At 40.4% G+C, this 20,880-nt stretch overlaps 1 protein-coding gene and 1 long non-coding RNA gene across 3 annotated transcripts in view; one reads left to right on the forward strand and one right to left on the reverse strand.

Annotated features, from left to right (window-relative positions):
* Aldh9a1 (aldehyde dehydrogenase 9 family member A1) overlaps nucleotides 1-18,786 on the reverse strand; it is a 41,143-nt gene extending 22,357 nt beyond the window's left edge. Inside the window, exons 1-2 of one of the 2 annotated variants that reach the window (XM_063253593.1) lie at nucleotides 18,593-18,786; nucleotides 827-972 (exon numbers count right to left, since the gene is read on the reverse strand). In XM_063253593.1, coding sequence (XP_063109663.1) covers nucleotides 827-972; nucleotides 18,593-18,599 — 153 coding nt within the window. In that variant the 5' untranslated portion in view covers nucleotides 18,600-18,786. Of the gene's footprint in view, nucleotides 1-826; nucleotides 973-3,733; nucleotides 3,958-18,592 lie in introns of those variants that run through there. The other variant, XM_003468664.5, reaches the window with a different exon arrangement.
* LOC134476975 (uncharacterized) overlaps nucleotides 3,794-20,880 on the forward strand; it is a 30,103-nt gene continuing 13,016 nt past the window's right edge. Inside the window, exon 1 of the long non-coding RNA XR_010048838.1 lies at nucleotides 3,794-3,928. This is a non-coding gene — a long non-coding RNA (uncharacterized LOC134476975). The remainder of the gene's footprint in view (nucleotides 3,929-20,880) is intronic.

Genomic DNA, 20,880 nt, shown 5'->3' on the forward strand with positions numbered 1-20,880 from the left:
GTGTAGTACAAAGTGTTTACATTCCATGTGGGCAGTTGGCACACAGATATAACACATCTTAATTCCTTTTTTCAGCCCCTTTCCTTTCTCTCTCTCCCTCCTTCCTCCCATCCACTGATCACCTTCCTTTTTATTTTTTTGTATGTTTGCAGTACATGATGTTTACATTTCTTGTGTGAAGTTGGTACAGGCTCGTAACACATCTTCAGTCCTTTTTTAATCCCTTATCTCCTCCCTCCCACCCCCTCCATCACTCTCTTGATCCCCTTCCCCTGTGAGAAGGGTCTATTTCCTTATTTCCTATTATCTATCTTTTAAAACTATAATATATTTCTCTATCATGAATGTGATCATCATGTATACCTAAAATACACCAATATATCTAACTGAAAAAAACTGTAATGTAAAAATTTTACACCTTTTAAGTAAAGGAACATTCATTACCAAATAAAATTTTTCCAGGCAATCCAGGTATAAAATACATCTAAAAAACAAAGGAAGATTTAAAGTTTATCAGAATATAAGTAGGCAAAGAAAGAAACAAGTAACCAAACATACATTAAAGAGACAAGCAGACAAGCTACCAAGAGGGCATTATAATTTGGTACAAATACAGAAAAGAAGACCTGCCGAGGGAGCTGTTCCTGAGCCAAGATCTGGATGGGAATTACTAAAAGAAAGTGCGTTTTACATACCAAGGTGAGTCGGTGAAAATGTTTTCCATTTCACGAAAACATTATAACCTACTGTTGCATCAAAGTCAACCATACAGAACCCAGGGGCAGTGTCAGAGGAGTCTTCTGGAAGAGAATGTATAAATACACACCCTTATAATCCTGGCCGCTTCCAGAAGGATCCGGCTGCGCTCCATGCCAGACTTTTTCCTCCAGATTCTAAAGGCGGCCTTTGCATTCTGAACAGCCAAATCGACTTCCTTTTCTCCTGAACTTGCAAAAGTAGCTATCACTCGGCCTACAAAGAACAGAAAAGTCAGTTTTATGTCAAATTATTGTAACATATTTAAATAAAACCACGTGGGTGGTTTCTTAGAGACCCCTTTCCTGTTTTTAAGTACAGTTTGATTCAGTGACCACTTCTATACCTGTAGTTCTTAACTATTATTCACAGTCACTGATTCCTTTAAACATTGGATAAAAAATCCCAGATGTCGCTCCAGAGAAAAGAATTTAACAAATCACAGAATTACAGAAGCCATGTGCCCTGTCTAAATACAACAGATGTGGGGTCAGGACCCCTCCTTTTCTACTATACAGTTGAGTTTACCCACATCTATTTCCTGTAACATCATTTTGTAACTCTCCTTAATACTGTCTCAGAATCTCGGGGCTCTTGCAAAAATCAAAGTTAAAAGTAATCAAGCTACTGGTTATGAACTCTGACTTTTAAATCCCTTATCTGAGTTCTAAGTAGGTTGTATCACACTACTGATACTTAATGAATATGCCTAGTAAACAGTAATAACTCAAAAATATCCTGAAAAATCAAGAAATTCTTTTTCTCAAAAAATTCCAGTCTTGGGCTGGGGTTGTGGCTCAGGGGTAGAGCTCTTACCTTGCATGCACAAGGCCCTGGATTTGATCCATAGCACCACCAACACCAAAAACAAAAAAATTCCAGTTTTTTTTTTTTTACTCCAACTTTTTTTTCTTGTATCTATTCTTGGACAAAACATGAAAAGATCGGGGCTGGGGATTTAGCTCAGCGGCATAAGTGCCTACCTTAGCAGGCAGTCGTGAGTTTGATCCCTGGTACCGATAAAAATGAAAAAGACCAAAAAAAAAAAAAAACAAAAAACTTGAAAACATGAAAAGATCAATTTTTCTAGACCTATATTATTATAAGTGAGATCAACTTTACCAACAAATCATTATAAGTGAGATCAGTTCTACCAACAAATGCCAATTCAAGAGTTCCTTTTCATAAGAATTCCAGAGACTTGTTTTTTCCAGAAAGACTTCACGTGTGTGTGTGTGTGTGTGTGTGTGTGTGTGTGTATTTGTTGAACCTAGGACCCTCACACTGAGCTACACCTCCAGTCACCCTTCCTTACCTTTTTATCTTGAAATGGGATCTTAATAAGTCAACTAGGCTGACCTCTGAACTGTGGATTCTCCTCCCTGCCGCAACCTCCTACAAAGTACATGTCCTGTACAAACTGTGATTTCTGTTACAAACTTGAATAGTTGATAAAGGCAGTGACTGAAGACCACAGACACTGTAGGTAATTAAAATAAAGAATATTTTCCAGTTCTTTTGTATCACTAAGGGGAGAGGACAGAGAAGTTGTTCCCTGCTATGTTAATTAAAGCTTTACCCCTAGCTGTGGCCACTTCAGTTCTGACAGATCATGGCCCTGTGACTCAGTTAGCATGTTTTACCCTAAACCCTCCAGTCCCACCTCTTGCAATCCAGCTGTATTGATCTGCCGAAACCTGTCTTTCTTGTCTCCACAAAACATTTACATTTTCTCCTTGAAACATTCCATACAAGGTAGCAAAACAAAAACTCTCTTCATCCTTATCTGGACACACATGAAGAACTGGAGTTTAAAAGTTCCATTTAGGCAGAGATAAATATATTGTGCAGATCTAGTGTTCAGTGCAAGGGACTACAGTTAATAATACTGCATTGTATACTTAGTATTTGCTAAAAGAATCAATTTTAGTTTTGAGACAGGGTCTTGTTATGTAGTGCATGCAGGCTTGTCTGCAACTCGCTGTGATCCACCTGACTCAGCCTCCGAAAAGATGAGAGAGATTACAAGGATATGACACCACCCTGCAATATGAATGTATCTTTAGGCCAGGGGTTTAGCTCAGCAGCATAAGCGCCTGTCTGGCAAGCCTGAGGTCACAAGTTCAAACCCCAATACAAAAAAAAAAAAAAAATGTATCTTTAAGTTCTCACTTCCAAGAAAAAGGGTAACGGAGGCAACAGATCTGTTAATGAGTGTGGTTGTGTTAATCATTTCAAAAGGCACACGTAAGTAAAACATTGCACACTTTCAATACATACAACTTCTTGTCAATTACACTTTAGTACATGGGGGGGGGGGGTGTGCTAGAAAGGCGAGTTTTTTCATTTCCCAGCTGATTCCCATGCAGAAATACTGTTTTAGCACTACAAGACAGACACCAAATTGGCATTCACGTTCCTTCCATGCCTGTAATCCCAGAACTCGGGAGGCTGAGGCAGGAGGATCATTGCAAATTGGAGACCAGCATGGGCTACAAAGTGAGCTCAAGGCCAGCCTGAACTTTGTGGTAAGACCTGCTCAAAAAACAAACACACACACAAACAAAACTGTAAGGGAGCGCTCCTCCACCTGCTCCACAACACTTCCGTGTCTTGCTGCAGCTCTCTCCCAAGCATTGCGCTACACGCCCCGCCCTTTTTACTTATTATTTTGGGACAGGGACTGGCAAAGTCACTCCGTTTCCCAGGCTGGCCTTGCACTTGTGATCCTCTCGCCGCAATCTCCCACAGCTCTGGAACTCCAGGAGCAACTTTCCGCGCCAGCACCGGGTCCTGCATACAGGCCGCTGCTCAGCGACAGCCCCACCAGGCCCCATCACTCCTCCTCCGTGGCCCCTTGCGCGCCGGCCAGAAGGACTCGAGGCCATCAGCTGCGGACAGCGCCGTCCCCCAGCTGCGGGCCTAGGCGCGGGTCAGAGAGCAATGAATGCCCGCCCGCCCTGTCTTCGCCGCGTACCCGTGGCTGGCTCGAAAGCCTGCTCCCTGACGGAGGCGTCCGCCGGCTCCACGCGGGCCCCGCCGCGGTAATTGAGGGGCTGCGACACTGCAAAGGTACCAGTACTCATGGCGGCGGCCGGAGCAGAACGAGGGGCGCGCACAAACGAGCAAAGCACGGCCCAGCGGGCTCCGAGCCACATGAGGAGGGCGCACGGTGCGTGTGTCCCGGGAGCGAATGAGATAGCGGGAGGGCGGGACCCCTGGGGCGGAGTCCCGGGGTGGGCGGGCCCTGGGAGCGAATAAAATAGAGAGGGCGGGACCTCTGGGGCGGGGCCCCGGGAGAGACTAAGCGCGAGGGCGGGGCCGAGGGGGGCGGGGCCCCGGGAGAGAATAAGAGCGCGAAGGCGGGGCCGAGGGGCGGGGCCTATGGGGCCGATAGGGGCGGGATCGAGGGGCGGGGCCTAGGGTGGCTCCTCGGCTCCTCCTCTCCAGTGGTCCAGATCAAGCCCTTGCCTAGCAGGGGTTAGAGTTGCACTGCAGGCCCCACATACCCTGGGGAGGATAGGGTCGCAGGGCGCTTAGGGAAGGGGGATCTGAGGCGTGGAGCTGGACGGGCGCAGCCTCAGGGTGGGCGGGGCAGAGAAGGCGGGAGCCACCGGGAAGGTCGGGCCACCACGTGAGGCGCAGGGCTCGGGCCAGTTACGTGGCGCCCAGGGAGCGGGGCAAAGCGAACTGGAAACCAGATCAGAGGGTCAGGAGGCGGCGTCTAGGAGGCCGTGGGAGCTGGTCCCTAGGCTCCTCCGCAGTACTGGTCAATCCCTCGTCTAGCTGGAGGGTGAAGCTATACACTACTTCTCCAAGGGACTGGGGACAGACAGAGACTTCCTCCTGGTCAATATTTCTGTAGTACTTTTTTCTTCTGGCCCTGGGAATCTCAGTCTCAGGCGTGCTAGGCCAGACTTCTACCACTGAGTTACACCGCAGCCCGGGACAGTGCTACGTCTTTGGAGTGCGTCACGCACTCCACGCAGTTATCCTAGGTCCCCACTCCCAATCTTAGCGCCTACAAAAACAGGAAAATCGGCCTGCCAGGAGTTTTACTTTGATGGTTACTTCACTCTTAAAAACCAGTTTTTTAATACGTGTAATACTTGTTAAAGCGTTACCGTGAAAAACAAGGCAAAGACCATGAAGGAAATAAGTGATACTGTGATATGAAGTGCTTTTCAAATTCTAAAGGAAGCTGTGCGTTGTGGTACACACCTGTAATCCCCCTATTTGGGAAGCTCAAGCAGGAGTCTGAGGCCGGCCTGATCTGCATAGTGAAACTCCATCTCAGAAAGAAAAAAAAAATTTTCTAAAAGAGCGATGTAAATGCTATTCCTGACAAACAGTGATGCAAACAGAAGCCTAATAGACAAGGGCCAAAGAGCAAAGGCAAAAGGAGAAGGCGTGGGTGGGGGGAGGCCTCGCCTTCTCTACAAGCCAGGGCTTTTACACAGAGTCTTGTTCATTCTTAACCTCCCACACATCTGCAGCTATGCTTTGTGAATGTGGGCGATCCCGCAAGCTTCTTCCTCCTCTGGAAGCTGTTGCAGTGTCTTTGGCACACCAGCACACAAGCACAGTATTAGAGCATGTGATTTTCCATTTTAGAGTAGAAATAATTCTGGTCAGTTTTTCCAGCACATTATACCCATTTGTTAACTCTTCCAGTGCTACTGAGGTGTGGGATTTGTCCTCAAATGGAAATAGCAATGCCCAACTCAGCACAGGTGGGGCCAAACTCAGTAACAACTTCCTGTTACTGCTGTCTATTAGAAACAAGACCAGCTGAACTACATATGGAGACCTTGTCTCAAAAAAACAAAAGCAGAGCTGGGGGTTTAGCTCAGCGGCATAAGTGCCTGCCTGGCAAGCGTGAGGTTATGAGTTTGATCCTTGGTACCAAAAAAAAGAACTCAAACATGGGGAAGTGGAGATGAGCTCTAAAAAACCCAGGACTGCTGAAAGCAAGGACTATATTCATAAGAGATGCCATGCCTGAAGTTACAGGATAAGCCCTATTTAAAACGTTCTGCCCAAAAAATGCATTTGGCTTGTCATATTAGGGTTTCTGTGGTTTTTGAAATGTGATCATGACATTGGTTGATCTAATTCAAAGATCATAAAAATGGCAAACCTCTCCCAAAATAACTGCTGCTTCTACCTACCTGTGATTTTGTTATTAATATTATTTGTTTTTTTTTTAATTAGCAAAGCCAGAGCTTTATAGATAGCAAAGTTCCTTCACATTTATTTTATACTTGTTGCTCATTATAACCCAATGAAAGAAAAGGAGGCTCACACACATTGAGGGAGAAGTTAGTATGTACTTGCACAGATAATTCAGTAACAGCCTGGCAAGGTAACTTTTGCATCCCTAATGTACAGACAGAAACCTAGCTCAGAAAAGTCACAGAGCAGGGCTGGGGATTTAGCTCAGCGGCATAAGCACCTGCCTTGCAAGCAGGCAGTCGTGAGTTCGATCCCTGGTACCAATAAAAATGAAAAAGACAAAAAAAAAAAAGTCACAGAGCTTCCACATACAGAAGCTGGGATCAGGGTCCGGTTCTGTGTAATTCCAAAGAAATTGTACTCTTACTGTAGCAGATCCAAATGTTGTCCCCATGAAGGCTGCTATGAAAATTTGTTCCCATTAATGTGATTACTTCCTAACAAAAAGACAGATGTTTGAAACCCAGGTAGCTGAGCCTTAAGAGAACACTGAACTAACACTATAAATTTCCTGGGACAACCTTGTTAGCAATGCCCACTACAGCAGCAAGGAAACCACAAAGGGTCTTGCCAACTGTACAAGTCCAGGGTGAAAATCCAGAGACAGTGTGGGAGGAGTGCCAAGAGAGGCACCTCTAGAATGGCTCATGTTGGAGGTCAAGCATGGGCCCAGAAAGAGATAAAGTAAAAGTGGGATTGATGCTAACGGGGGGGGGGGGGTGTTCAGGAGAAACTGCCTGTCTCCATCATCAGAGCAACCTTGGCTTCTGCATATCCTTCCCCAGACAGCTGGAGGTGGAGGAGTGAAGTAATGAGATCTCCTTCCCCATCCTCAGGCCAAGCAGTGTGTTCTAAGGCCTGCTGTTCCTCCCCATAGCATCAGGCCACCAGGCCACTGCGGTGCCTTGGTTTCACCGTTAGTAGTATGTACAGTGTCCTCTTCTTGGATAGCTCTATCTTCCAGAAGAAAAAGCAAATATGTTTGGGGAGCAGCTAGCTCTTCGTCTCTTCTCTAGAATTCCATGAAAAGTACACACATACATACTGTGTTCTAATTTCCTGAACAATAATATCTATTGCTCTTATAATTCCTTCAATAAGAAACTAGAAAACTTTCCACTAGACAGAAAATAGCTGGGCATGGTGATGCATGCCTGTAATCCCAGCACTGGGGAATTTGAGGCAGGAAGATCACCGTAAGTTTGAGGCCAACCTGGGCTATGTACTGACACCCTTTCTCAATTAAAACAAAAAAGAGAAGAAGAGAAGAGAAAAAGGCAGGAAAAAAATGATTCAGAATCTTCTTCCTGCCCACTTTAGTGGGGCTTTTGTATTATAATACTTTACAGATCAGATGTAAGCCTGAGTATCATCACATTCTTTATATATAGGATTTGTCACTCAAGACTTAGCAAGCTTCCTAATTCAAACAGCCTATCAACAAGACTCGGTTCTTCATGAATACACCCTTTGTTGAAGAGACAAATGAACAGCAGTTTGAGTCAGAGTTGTTGCAAGCCTGGACTTTAAAACTGCAGCTCAATGTAACTAGAAATAAAAAAGGCAAAATCACAATTCACAATCCAGGAAATTAGCAGGAACTACTTTAAAAACTTATATTCTAATAAATTGAAGAAACTAGAATAGCAAGATCCCTAGATACATACTAATTTCTAAAACTAAGCCAAAAACAGGCAACAAAATAGATGTGGTAATAAAAACTCTACCAACAAAGAAAAGCTTAGGGCCTGATGTATTCACTGCCAGATTCTACCCGAACTTCAGGGAAAATCCTTTGCCAATACTCCTCAAGCTCTTCAGTGAAACTGAAAGGCCAGAAATACTGACAAACTCATTTCTAAAACCTAGGATTACCATCATAGTAACACTAGACAAGCAGTTAACAAAAAAGAAAGCTAAAGGTCTGTCTCTTTAATAAACATAGATGCAAAAATCCACAATAACATGCTAGCAAACAGTGCAACAAATCATCAAAAAAGATTGTACATTATGATAAAGTAGGCTTCATCCCAGGAATTCAATGATAGTTTTACATATAATCAATAAATGTAATCCATTATGTAAACAGAAGCAAAGACAAAAATCACTTGATCATTTCAATAAATACAGAAAAAGCCTATGGCAAAATCCAAGTCCAGTCATGATAAAAATATGTAAAGAAGAACTTTATTTCAAACTGAAAAGCCATTTATGACAAATTCACTGCCAATATCAGACTAATAGAGAAAGAACTGAAAACTTTTCCTGTAAAATCAGGAACAAGACAAGCGTGCCCATTCTCACCATTCCTGTACAACACAGTACTCAAGACTTTAGCCAGAGAAATCAGGCAATCAAAAGAAAGGAAAAGGGATGTGCACAGCAAAGAAAGAACTCAAACTATCCTCATTTGCAGATGACACGATGCTTTACACAGAAAGACCCCCAAATCTCCACCAAACAACTCCTAGAACTAAGAAACAAATTCAGGAAGGTAGCAAGATATAAGACAAGTACACAAAAATCAGCCACATTCCTGTAAACCAACAATGAATCCACAGAAAGAAATTAGAAAAAAATAGTTAATAACCCTTAAAAATAACCCTTAAAAACTTCTATAAGGAAAACTATAGTATTCTGAGGGGGATAGGGAAGGAGAAGAAAGAGGAGAGGAGAAGAGAGGAGGGGAGGAGAGGGGAGGGGAGGGGAAAGGGAAAAGAGGAGAAGAGGAGGAGAGAGAGGCTGAAGAAGACAGAAGATATGGAAAGACATTCCTTATTCCTGAATAGGAATAACCAATATTGTCAAAATGACCATATTACCCAAACTGATATACAGATTTAATGTGATCTCAATCAAAATACCAACAGCATTTTTCACAGAAATCAAAAAAACAATCCTAAAATTCAAACAGAGCAGAAGACGACCCAGGATAGTAAAAGTAATCCTAGTCAGAGCAAAGCTGGAAATATCACAAGTCTGGATCTTAAGTTATAAAACAGTTATAAGGGGCTGGGGATTTAGCTCAGTGGCATAAGCACCTGCCTTGCAAGCATGTGGTCATGAGTTCAATCCCTGGTACCAGTAAAAATACAAAAAATAAAATAAAAAAAACATAGTTATAGTGATTTTTAAAAAACATAATTTTGGCACAAAACAGATGTGTAGAACAATGGAACAGAATAGAGGAAGCAGAAAAAGCTTCAGGCACATTCAGCCACCTGATCTTTGGAAAAGGGACCACCCCCCAGAAAACATGTTTTAAAAAAGTTGGTTGCACACACCGGCAATCTCAGCACTTGAGAGGCTGAGGCAGGAGAACTGTCAGCCTGGACTGCAAAGTGAGTTCAAGGCCAGCCAGAACTACATAGCAAGGCTCTGTCTCAACCAAAATAACAATAAACTAATTAATTTTAAAAATTTTAAAGGTAGCCTCTTTAATAAATGGTGCCAGCCCAGAAAAACTGGCTATCCATGTGGAGAAAAATGAATCTAGACCTGAATCTCTCACTCTATACTAAAATAATTATAATGGATCAAAGACCTAAATATTAAAACAGAAATGCCAAATCTGCTGAAAGATAAAATAGGTAAAACTCAAAGAGGAGAAGGGAAGAGAAAAAACTCTTCTTACCTCAAGAGGTAAAACTCTTGAAGGTATAGGTATAGGCAAAGATTTTCTGAGCAGAACCCCAATTGCACAAGAAATAACACCAAGAATTAACAAATGGAATTCTATCAAGTTAAAAAGCTCCATACTGTAGAGGAAACAATCAAAGGGATGAAAAGATAACCTACAAAATGGAAAAAAATTGCCAGCCATTCTTTGGACAAAGGACTAGTAAACAGAATATATAAAACACTCAAGGATGGGCCAAGCATTATGCTCAGTGGCATAAACACCTGCTTGGCGAGCGTGAGGTCGTGAGTTCAATCCTGGTACCACCAAAAAGAAACAAACAAAAACTAAAAAACCTCAAGGAAGAACTCCCCCATTAATAGGTGAGTTGCTTAGGGTACCAGCCCTGGAACATTACTACACTGGAGCCTCAGGACACGGGACTACTGAGACACAGGACCAACCAATTTATACACATTTAGCACTTGGATTTTACAGATATTTAATAGTAAGCACTGTACCTTAAAGAATGTCCTTGAAGGTCCCTGACTGTCTCCTGGGATAGATTGGAGTGTGGTGGACCTGAAACTCTTGGAGTTAAGTGTTTATCTGGCTTGTGCATCAGCCCCTCCATTGCCTGGAGAGTGCATGTCACTAATGTTACACTGACTTACATGAAGTGGTAGGTATGCTTTCTTTGTGAAAACTGATTCCAAAAGAAATTCTAAGACCCAAGAAAAGTGACTTAAAAATTGCTTGTCAGTCTTATATTTAAAGACTCATTAAGAGTCTGAAAGATTTCCTTAAACATTTCAGTAAAACTCGTTGTACTTTATAAGGATGAATGATGGTGTTAGTGGAATCCTTAGTTCTGGTGACCCACAGAAGCCTTAGGGTGTAATCCTCACACAGGACAAGGGCCTGACATATCTCCTGTTTGAACGTAGGCATCATGAAATCAGAAAAACAAAAAACATGTGACAGTGAAATTACTCTATATGTTACCACCATGGTAGACACACGCCATTAAATATTTGTCAAAGTTCATAAAATGCACAACACAAGAGAGACATCTATGTATTTGAAATGATGATGATGTGTCAAAAATATAGGTCCATAAAGAAAATAGGGCCCATATTATAACAAGTGTTCTACCCTGCAGGAGGGTGCAGGATATTACCAGCAGAGGAGCTGGTGATAGTAGGCAGTATAAAGAAATCTATGTACCTTTTTTCTAATCATTATGGTCTGCAAAAATAAATATAAAATAAAAATAAAAATAATAAATATAAATAATACTATAAATAATAAATACTAATAAAAATAAAAACAGAACAATAAATAAAAATAATAAATAAAATTGTGAATCTAACCCATTCTAAAGATAGTTATTTTTTTTAAAAAATACAAAAAGTTAAACTCTTAAAAGTAAAATACCTAATAAAAAAAAAAAAAAAAACAGGCAACTAAAATGAATAGACAAGCCAGGCATGGTAGTGCAAACCGGCAATCCCAGCACTCAGGAAGCTGAGACAGGAGAATCATTGCAAATTTGAGATTAGCCTCAGTACAAAGTAAGCTTAAGTCCAGCCTGAACTACATAGTAAGACCCTGTCTTAAAAAAGACAAAAAAGGGCTGGGGATATAGCTAGTGACACAGCACCTGCCTAGCAAGCATAAGGTCCTGAGTTCAATTCCCAGTACCAAAAAACAAAAAATAACAAAAAAAGGCAAAAAAAAAAAAAAAACCCTCACAAGAAAATAAAAAAAAAGAAAAATGAATAGACAGTTCAAACAAGAAGTATAAATGGACAAATGTAACAATGTTCAACATATTGTGTGATTTAAAGATGTAAACCAAAAACACTGAGATTTTACCTTACTCCCTAAAAAACAACTATCATCATGAACAAACAAAAAAAAAAATCAAGAAATTTTGGCAAGGTGGGGAAAAAGGAGCCCCTCTACATTGTTGGTGGAAATGTAAACTAGTATAACCACCATGGAGCTAAGTGTAGAGATTTCTCAACAAACTAAAAATAGAAATTCCAGCTGGGCATGGTGATGCTCACCTATAATCCCAGCACTCCAGAGGCTGAGGCAGGAGGATTATGTAATTTAAGGTCAGCTGGGCCACACAGTCAGTTCAACACTAGCCCGCACTACATAGAGAGATCCTCTCTCAGGGAGAGACAGAGAGACAGAGAGACAGAGAGAGAGAGACGGTAAAGCTAATTGGCAAAGTATACGTCAAAGAGCAAAATCTTGATTGTGTTTTTTTTTCTTGTAGAGATACAAGTTCTCCAGAGTTCCTCTTCTGAGAACATAACACTTGCTCCACTCAGCCTAGAAGAAGTATATAGATGCCTGTCCCAGAAGGCAGACGCCCAGGTCCCATTCTAGTAGAGAAAGGAATGAATGGCAGAAAGTAAGAAAGCAGAGGTGGAGACCTGCACTGACTCTGTGCCCCCCCCACAACTCTGTATTTTACTTATTGATGGTTATATCTCCTTGGAGCTAGCTTTGAATAAATCCTTTTTTCTTTTTTACTAAAGAAATGGCCATCAGTTAGCAAATAAACTTGAGAATGAGTAATTCAAGGTTCCTAAGTGCTTGGTAACAGACTTCCAAATGAACACTCCAAAAAAAAAAGTCTCAATAATGTCCTAGAAAGAGACAATGAAAGTAACAATGTCAAAATGCCCAATAGAATGAATACACCTGAAGTACAAACATATAGGTAGAAGAGAAATAAACAGGAAAGCAATATAATGTCAGGAATAAATTGATACCTATCAGTTATAACTACCAGTGTAAATGGTCTTAATCCGCCAATCAAAAGACACAGCTTAGTAGAATGGATCAAGAAAGAAAGCCCAATGGTATGCTGCATACAAGAAACACAGTTAACCCAAAAAGAAATTCAAAGACTAAAAACTCAAAGGATGGAAAACATTATCCCATGCAATAGGAACCAGAAAACAAGCAGAAGCAGCTATCCTATTTTCAGACAAAGACATTTAGTCAAAGTTTATCAAAAGAGGCAAAGAAGAACACTATATATCAGCTAATGGAACTTTTCAACAGGCAGAGATAACAATGATAAAAAATATATGCACAAAACTACAGTGCACCCAATTTCATAAAGCAAACACTAGTGGACATAAAAGATCAGATAAACATCAACACAATTATAGTTGGGGATCAATACCCCTCATAGCTCAACTAATCAAAAAATAAACAAATATCACAGTTGAACCAAACCTTTAAACAAATGGACTTAATAATTATATACAGAAAGAGAACATACATTCTTTTCACTACAACAATACTTTCTCTAAAATAGACCACAACTAGCTAATTAAGCATGCCTTTAGGGAAATGCAAAAGAATTGAAATTTTGGGGCTGGGGATTTAGCTCAGTGGCATAAATGAGCTTGCCTGCTTTGCAAGTGCATGGTTGTGAGTTTGATCCCCAATACTGATTTTAAAAAAATTGAAATTTTACTATGCATATTATCAGACCACAGTGTAAAGAAACTAGAGATTAGTGACAAAACTACAGAAATTATGCAAACATGTGGAAATTAAATAAAACACTCGTGAATAATCATTGGATCACAGAAGAAATTAAGGAAGAAATAAGACAGTTCCTAAATTAAATGATAATGACAGTACAACAAGGAAAGCAGTCCTATGAGGGAAGCTTATAGCTGTGAGTGTCCACATCAGAAAAACAGAAATACATAGTCTCAAGGTCCTAGAGAAACAAGACCAATCTTAAGCTTGAGATTTTATGAGGAATTATAAGGAGCAGAGCAAAAATCAATGAAATGGAGAAAAACATGCAAAACAATGACTGAATGAACTGCAGAGCTGTTTTTTGTTTTTGTTTTGGGGGTTTGTTTGTTTGTTTTTGCAGAGCTGATTCTTTGAATGAATAAACAAAATACACAAACCCATAGTCACTCTTACCAAAAAAAGAAAAGACATAAATCAATGCAATGAGAAATGAAAAAGTTGAACTCGTAATGGACACTGCTAAAATCTGGAAGACTAGCAACATACACAAACCAGTATGATAAAAATTAGAACTCAGAAAACATGGAGAGATTCCTAGATACAAATGAACTACCAAAACTTAACTAAGAAGACTTATAAATTCTGATTAATCCACACTGACATTGAAGCAGTAATAGAAACATTCCAATTGTGAAAAGCCCAGGATTTAATGGATTCACTGCCAAATTCTACAAGAATATAAGGGAAAAAAACTATCACCAATACTCCTCAAACTCTTTAATGAAATTTAGAAGAAAGGACTATTTCCAAAATCATACCTGGAAACTTGCATTACCCAGATCCCAAAACCAGACAAGGATCCAACCAAAAAAGAGAACCACAGGCCAATCTCTCTAACATAGATGAACATAGATGCAAAATTGTGCAACAAGATATTTGCATATGGACTGCAACAAATCACAAAAACATCATGTGTCATGATCAAGTAAGCTTCAGCCCAGGGATGCAAGGATGGTTCTATATACACAAATCAATAAACACAATTTATCACATAACATAAGCAAAGTCAAAATCATATGATCATCTCAATAGATGCCAAAAAGACCTGTACAAATTAAATTCAAGATGAAAACCTTGAAGAAAATAAGTATAGAAGGACCTTATCTCAACCTGATCAGTGACATTTATGACCAACCTACTTCCAGTATCACATTATGTGGGGAAAAAGTTCTTCCTTTGACATCAGGAAAAAGACAAGGATATCCACTGTCATCATTCCTGTTCATAACAGTCCCCAAAACATTAGCAAGAGCTATCCACAAAGAGAAAGAAACAAAAGGGACATATGTAGGAAAAGATGAAGCAAAAGTGTCATTATCTGCAAATGACACAATTCTCTATTTATGGACCCTAAAAATTTTCAGCAAAAGACTCCTAAAATTAATGGCCAAATTCAGCAATGGAGCAGGATACAAAATAAACACACAGAAATATAGCTGTATACACTAATAATGAATTCACTGAGAAACAAATTAGGAAATTAATATCATTTACAATAGCATCAAGAAAAATTAAATGTGTAGTAAATAATCTAACCAACAAAGTGGAGGACCTATACAGTGAAAATTTTACCACTCTGAAAAACAAAATCAGGTAAGATCAGAAAATGAAAAGATACCCCCTGTTCCTGGATAGGCAGAACCAATATAATCAAAATGGCTTTATTTCCAAAACTGATATACAGATTTAATACAGTTCCAGTCAAAATACCAAGAGCATTATCACAGATCTAGAGAAAACAAAACTAAAATCCATATGGAACAAGAGAGACCCAGAATAGCAAAAGTATTCCCACATAACAAAAGCAAATAGGTGATATCATAATCACAGATGTTTTACTACAAAGATACTGTTATAAAAACAGCACAGTACTGGCACAAAAACAGGCTATAGATCAATAGTCCAGAATACAGGAAGCATAAACAACCCATGTACATTTTGCTATTTGATCTTTGACAAAGGGGTATAAAGCCTGCACTAGAGGGAAGACAGCTCCTTAATAAGTGGTGCTAAGATGAACACTGATGTAAAAATCCTTAATAGGATACTAACAAACAAAATGCAGCAAACCGTCAAGATTATACACTGTGTTTAAGTGGGATTCATCCCAGGGATGCAGGGATGGTTCAACATATGTAAATCCATACATGTAATACACCATATTAACAGAGCCAAGGACAAAAACCATATGATCATCTCAGTAGATGCAGAAAAAGCTTTTGACAAAGTCCAGCACACGTTCATGACAAAACCCTACAGAAAATTGGAATAGATGGCCATTAACTCAATCTGATAAAAGCTATCTCTACAACCCAACAGCCAGTATCACATTAAGTGGACAAAAACTGAAAACTTCCTCTCTGAAATCATAAATAAGACAAGGATGTCCAATGTTTCTACTCTTATTCAACATAGCCCTGGAAACTTAAGGTGGAGCAATTAGACAAGAGAAAGAAATAAAAGGAATAAACACAGGAAAGGAAGAAGTTAAGCTATCATTATTTGCAATGACATGAACTCTACTTGGAAGACCCCAAAAACGCCACCAAAAGACTTCTAGATTTTTTGTGGGTAATTGGACACAACAGTCCAAAGAGCAGGATTATTAGTTCTTTTTTTTTTTTTTTTTTTTTTTTTGATACTGAGGATCAAACTCACAACCTCATGTTGCCAGGCAGGTACTTACACTGCTGAGCTAAATCCCCAGCCCAAAAGACTTCTAGATTTAATAAGCAAATTCAGGAATGTAGCTGGATAAAAAGTCAACACCCAGAAATCAACAGCCTCCCCATACATGAATAACAAAGTCACTGAAAGAAAAATTAGAGAAATAATACATTTCACAATAGCATCCAAAAAAATGAAACACCTAGGAATCAATCTAACTAAGAATGTAAAAGACCTTGACACTGAAAACTACAGGACTCTGAAAAAAGGAGACTGAAGAGGATATTAGAAAATGGAGAGATATCCCGTGCTCTTGGGTAGAAAGAACCAATATAGTGAAAATGGCCATACTTCCAAAAGTGTTATACAGATTCAATGCAACCCCAATCAAAATTTCAATAGCATATCTCACACTGAGAATTGAGAAAACAATCCTAAAATTCACAGGGAACCAGAAGAAACCTAGCATAGCAAAGGCAATCCTGGGCAACAAAAATAAGACAAGAAGCATCACAATCCGACTTGAAATTATACTATAAAGCTACTGTAATAAAAACAGCATGGTACTGGCAAAAAAAAAAACAGACTCAAAGATCAATGGAACAGATTAGAAGATGTAGAAACAACTCTAGACACACTAAGCCACCTTACATTTTTTGAGGCAGGGTGTCGCTCTATAGTTCAGGCTGACCTTGAACTCATTTTGTAGCCCAGGCAGGAGGCAAACTCACAGCAATCCTCCTGCCTCAGCTTCCTGTATGCTGGGATTACAGTCATATGCAACTACGCCTCGCTACCACCTTGTCTTTAACAAAGGTGCCAAACACATTCACTGGAAGAAAAATAGCCTCTTTAATAAGTAGTGCTCTACACATGCCGAAGATTAAAACTGGATCTATATCTTTCACCATATACCAAGCTAAAACCAAAATGCTGGAAGATAGATTAGGTAAAACTCTTGAAGACATTGGTGTAGGCAAAGAGCAAAACCCAGAGTGCACAGGAACTATCACAAAGAATCAACAACTGGGATCTCACCCTATTGAAAAGCTTTTGTACAGCAAGAGAAACCACCAACAGAGTGAAGAGACAGCCCACAACATGGCAGAAAATGTTTGCCAGCTGTTATTCAGACAAGGATTACTACTGAAAACAAACAAAGAACTCAAAAAAAAATCAGTCCACTCAGATTTAAAGACCCAATCCAAACACTGGGTACCTGAGCTGAACACACACTTCTCAGATGAAAAAAATAAAATAGCAAATAAATATGGGAAAAAATGTTCAACATCACTGGCTATTGGAAAGATGCAAATTAAAATAGCACTGAGATTTCACCTCACCCCGGAAAGAATGGCTAGAATCAAGAAATTAACCCATAACAAATGCCAGAGGGGCTGTGGGGGAAAAGGAACCCTTCTCCACTGTTGGTAGGAGTGTAGACTGGTGCAACCACTGTGGAAATCAGTGTGGCAATTCCTCAAAAAACTAAAACTAGAGGTCCCATTCAACCCAGCTGAGTATCTTCCCAAAAGAATTGAAAACATCATACCACAGTGATATATGTGCACCCATGTTTATAGCAGCACAATTTGTAATAGCCAGATCTTGGAAACAACTAAATGCCCATCAACTTAGGAACGGATAAAAAAGATGTCATCTTTTTATACAAAGGAGTACTACTCAGCCATAAAGAAGGATAAACTGGACACTTTTATAGGTAAATGGATACAACTTGACACCATACTCATAAATGAGAGAAATAAGACAGTATGTGTAAACATCGTATTGTCTATTTTGAAATAGACATATTATAAACATCTTGTTGTCTATTTTGAAATAGACAAAGTGAAAGAAACAATGTATATGTAACATACATATACATACAGTTCACTGAAGAGAAAGATTTGTGCTGGTATTGTTTGGACACCTGAATGCAGATGTCCTGTGCTCCAGGTGAATGATTTGGGGATGACAGTGTGCAATGTAAGTACCATTGTTGCCCCCTGACTGACATGTTTTGAAATTTTTGTTTTCTTTTAGAAATAAAATGGACTTAATAAAAATGATGCTAAGAAAATTGGATACCACATGCAGAAGACTGACTCTAGACTCATCTGCCTCGCTATGTTCTAAACTAAAATCAAAATGGATCAGTGATCTCATTGTTAAGGCAAAAACATTTAATATTCTGGAAAAGTAACTTGGTAAAACTCTTGAAGACATAGGCATAGGCAAGGACTTTTTAAAACAGAACCCATGGCACAAGAAGTAATACCAAGAATTAGACAATGGGATCACATGAGATTAACAAGTTTCTGCTGCCTGGCAAGCGTGGTGTCCTGAGTTTGGTACCAAACATAAATAAATAAATAATGCTTCTGCACTGCCAACCAATAAATGAAAAGATATTCACTATCCCTGTCATTAGAGAAATGCAAATTAAGAGATACCATCTTACTCTAGAATGAATGGCTACCACCAAGAAATCAAATAATAACAAATGCTGGCAAGAACGTGGGGGAAAAAGGAATTTTTTACCATCACTGATGAGAAAGTAAGTTAGTGCAATTATTGAGTGCCAATATAGCCAGAGTTTTCTAGACAGTCCTCGTGCTTGTTCCATCTCTTGTTTCCTTGCCCAGGCCAACAAATCACATCTATTGCTTTTTGTTATTTTGTTGAGAGACTGGAAGAATGGAAGAAGACAGGAATAGAAATTTGTTACCATACCTGCCATGCGCTTACAAAGTCCATGTCTGCATGCTCAGCGCTGTTTGCGTGTCCTCCCAGAATCTTCTCAGCAGCACCGGCTCCACTCCACCTGCCTCCCTTCCCCTGCACGGTGGGCTGTGTACAAAGCTCTGTGCCTCTCTAAGAGGTAGGCAGGACCAAGTACTATCACTAGGTGGCACACACACACCAGCAGGAAGATGAGCTGTGGAAAAGATGAAGGGAAGAAAACTAAAAAAAACCTGGACCCATGCAACGAAGAGATCATCTGAAAAATGGGGTAGATTAAAATATGCATTGCGCTTCTGAAATCTTAAGAGACACTGACAAACCACCAGAGCTGTGAACCCAGTGAGCCCTTGGGCAGCTACTTCCGTCTGGAGGCCTCTGTAACTCATACCCACCCCTCAACATTTCTATCCAGGCCTAAAGTCATTTCTTCTTTTTCCTAGGCGTGCAGAGCCCCGGTTTTGCTCCAGTGTCTAATCTACACACTCAGCTGGATGGGCTGCCGTTCCCCTTGCCGTGATAGGGAGAGGAGAGTGGACAGGGTTAGGATCAGACCTAACTGCTGAGCGGTAGAAAGGCTGGGCATCTTTCAGGAAATGATTTCTTAGCTTTCTGAAAACAAACAATAAAACAGCAAAGGCTTTATTCCTTTTCCTGCCCACCTCTGGGCATATAACCCCTTTGGAGAAGGGGCAGTGTGACAGACGGCCACCCAGGCCCATGTGAAGCAGGGGAGGTTAGGGTTTCCCAAAGGACATTGTCATCAGAAGGAGAAATGCTTGACAGCCAGAAAGAGCACAGTCACACTGTCACTCTGCAGTCACACTGTGTGTCCCCACCCGGCAGGATTAAGAATACTGACTTTCTGTAGCGATGTGTTCAGCTGTCTGCTCACTGACATGCCCCCATCAGACTGGACCCCCTGGAACCATGATCATGCTACCATAGTGATTGTTTTTTCTTGGTATTGCTGGGGCTTAATCTCAGAGCCTTGCACCTGCTAGGAAAGCACTACAACCAAGTTACATTCTATTTACTTTTTATTTTAATACAGGGTCTCAAGTAACTCAATCTCCCAGGCTAGGCTCACTTTCAACCCTCCTGCTTCCGCCCCCCGAGCGGCTGGAATCACAAGTGTGTACCACCTCACCTAGCACCAGATCATGCCGCCTCCCTACTTGTAGTCAATGGCTACTTTACTGTTCCCTGCCTTCTTGCTTTTGGGTGTATTCTTCTCCCCATCTTGAAGGCTTTCATTCCAGCTGTATCTGTGTTAACAGATCCTCCTCTGTGCTTCTAAAACAGTGTTCATCTCTGCCTACTTATTGGTTTGTTCAAAGGTCATCACATTTATACTCTTCAGCTTCTCGAAGGTGAGGGTTTTGTCACAGTGATTTCACTCAGAGAACCCCAAGTCCTCCCCAAGAGAATCAGTGGCTTCCTTCTCTGTAAACCCCGCTCCACAGTAGTGCACATTACCTTAGTGTTTGTCTGCCTTGCCCCCAGAGGACACAGATTGTGTGTTGTTAGTGCCTGCCCTTAGCCTGATGTGCTGAGTTGCTCTGGCATGGCTGAAAATCACGGAGGGGAGGGGAAAGTCATATTATTAGAACTTTCAAGGATTGAGTTATAGCACAATTACAGAGATAATGATCTCCACATCTGCAGTCAGGTAACTTTTGAGACAAGACACAGTAGCACTTCATGTTAGCTAAAGTCTCTGGAGTGTTTTAATCATTACTGTGTATCGATAAATCTCATCTGCTGAGATAAGCAAGGAATGGGTTCTATAATTTATTGTTCATTGGAGGAGAAGATAAGGTTTTTAATTAAATAGTGCACCTTAAATTTCCCAGTGAACATGGACAGCAACCTAGACTAGAAGGAAATGAGATTTGTTCATTTTCAAGTCCAGCACTTTACCAGATTTCACTGATAAAGCTGAAGCTTTCAGACAAATGAAGCTTAGAAAATCATCTATTGCCAACCTAGGGAGGTTTTTGAACCTTTTCTGGTTACATAGATCACTGCTGGGAACTACTGTCCTCTTTTGTTAGATGATGAAATGATGCTTGCAACAGCCATTAGTTAAGGTGGGTTTTTGTTGGTGTTTCTGTTTTTTTCTTCTATACTGGAAACTGAAGCTAGGGCCCTCACATGAACTATATTCTTCAGTCCTTTGTATTTAAATTTGTTTATTTACGTTTTTTGAGACAGGGTCTCACTTTGTAGTTCAGGCTGGCCTCAAACTCATGGCGATCCTCCTGCCCAGCCTCCCA

The sequence above is a fragment of the Cavia porcellus genome, unplaced genomic scaffold (genome assembly GCF_034190915.1).
Source record: "Cavia porcellus strain 051 isolate PalLab524CR breed Dunkin Hartley unplaced genomic scaffold, mCavPor4.1 scaffold_7, whole genome shotgun sequence".
In the NCBI taxonomy this organism is placed as follows: domain Eukaryota; kingdom Metazoa; phylum Chordata; class Mammalia; order Rodentia; family Caviidae; genus Cavia; species Cavia porcellus.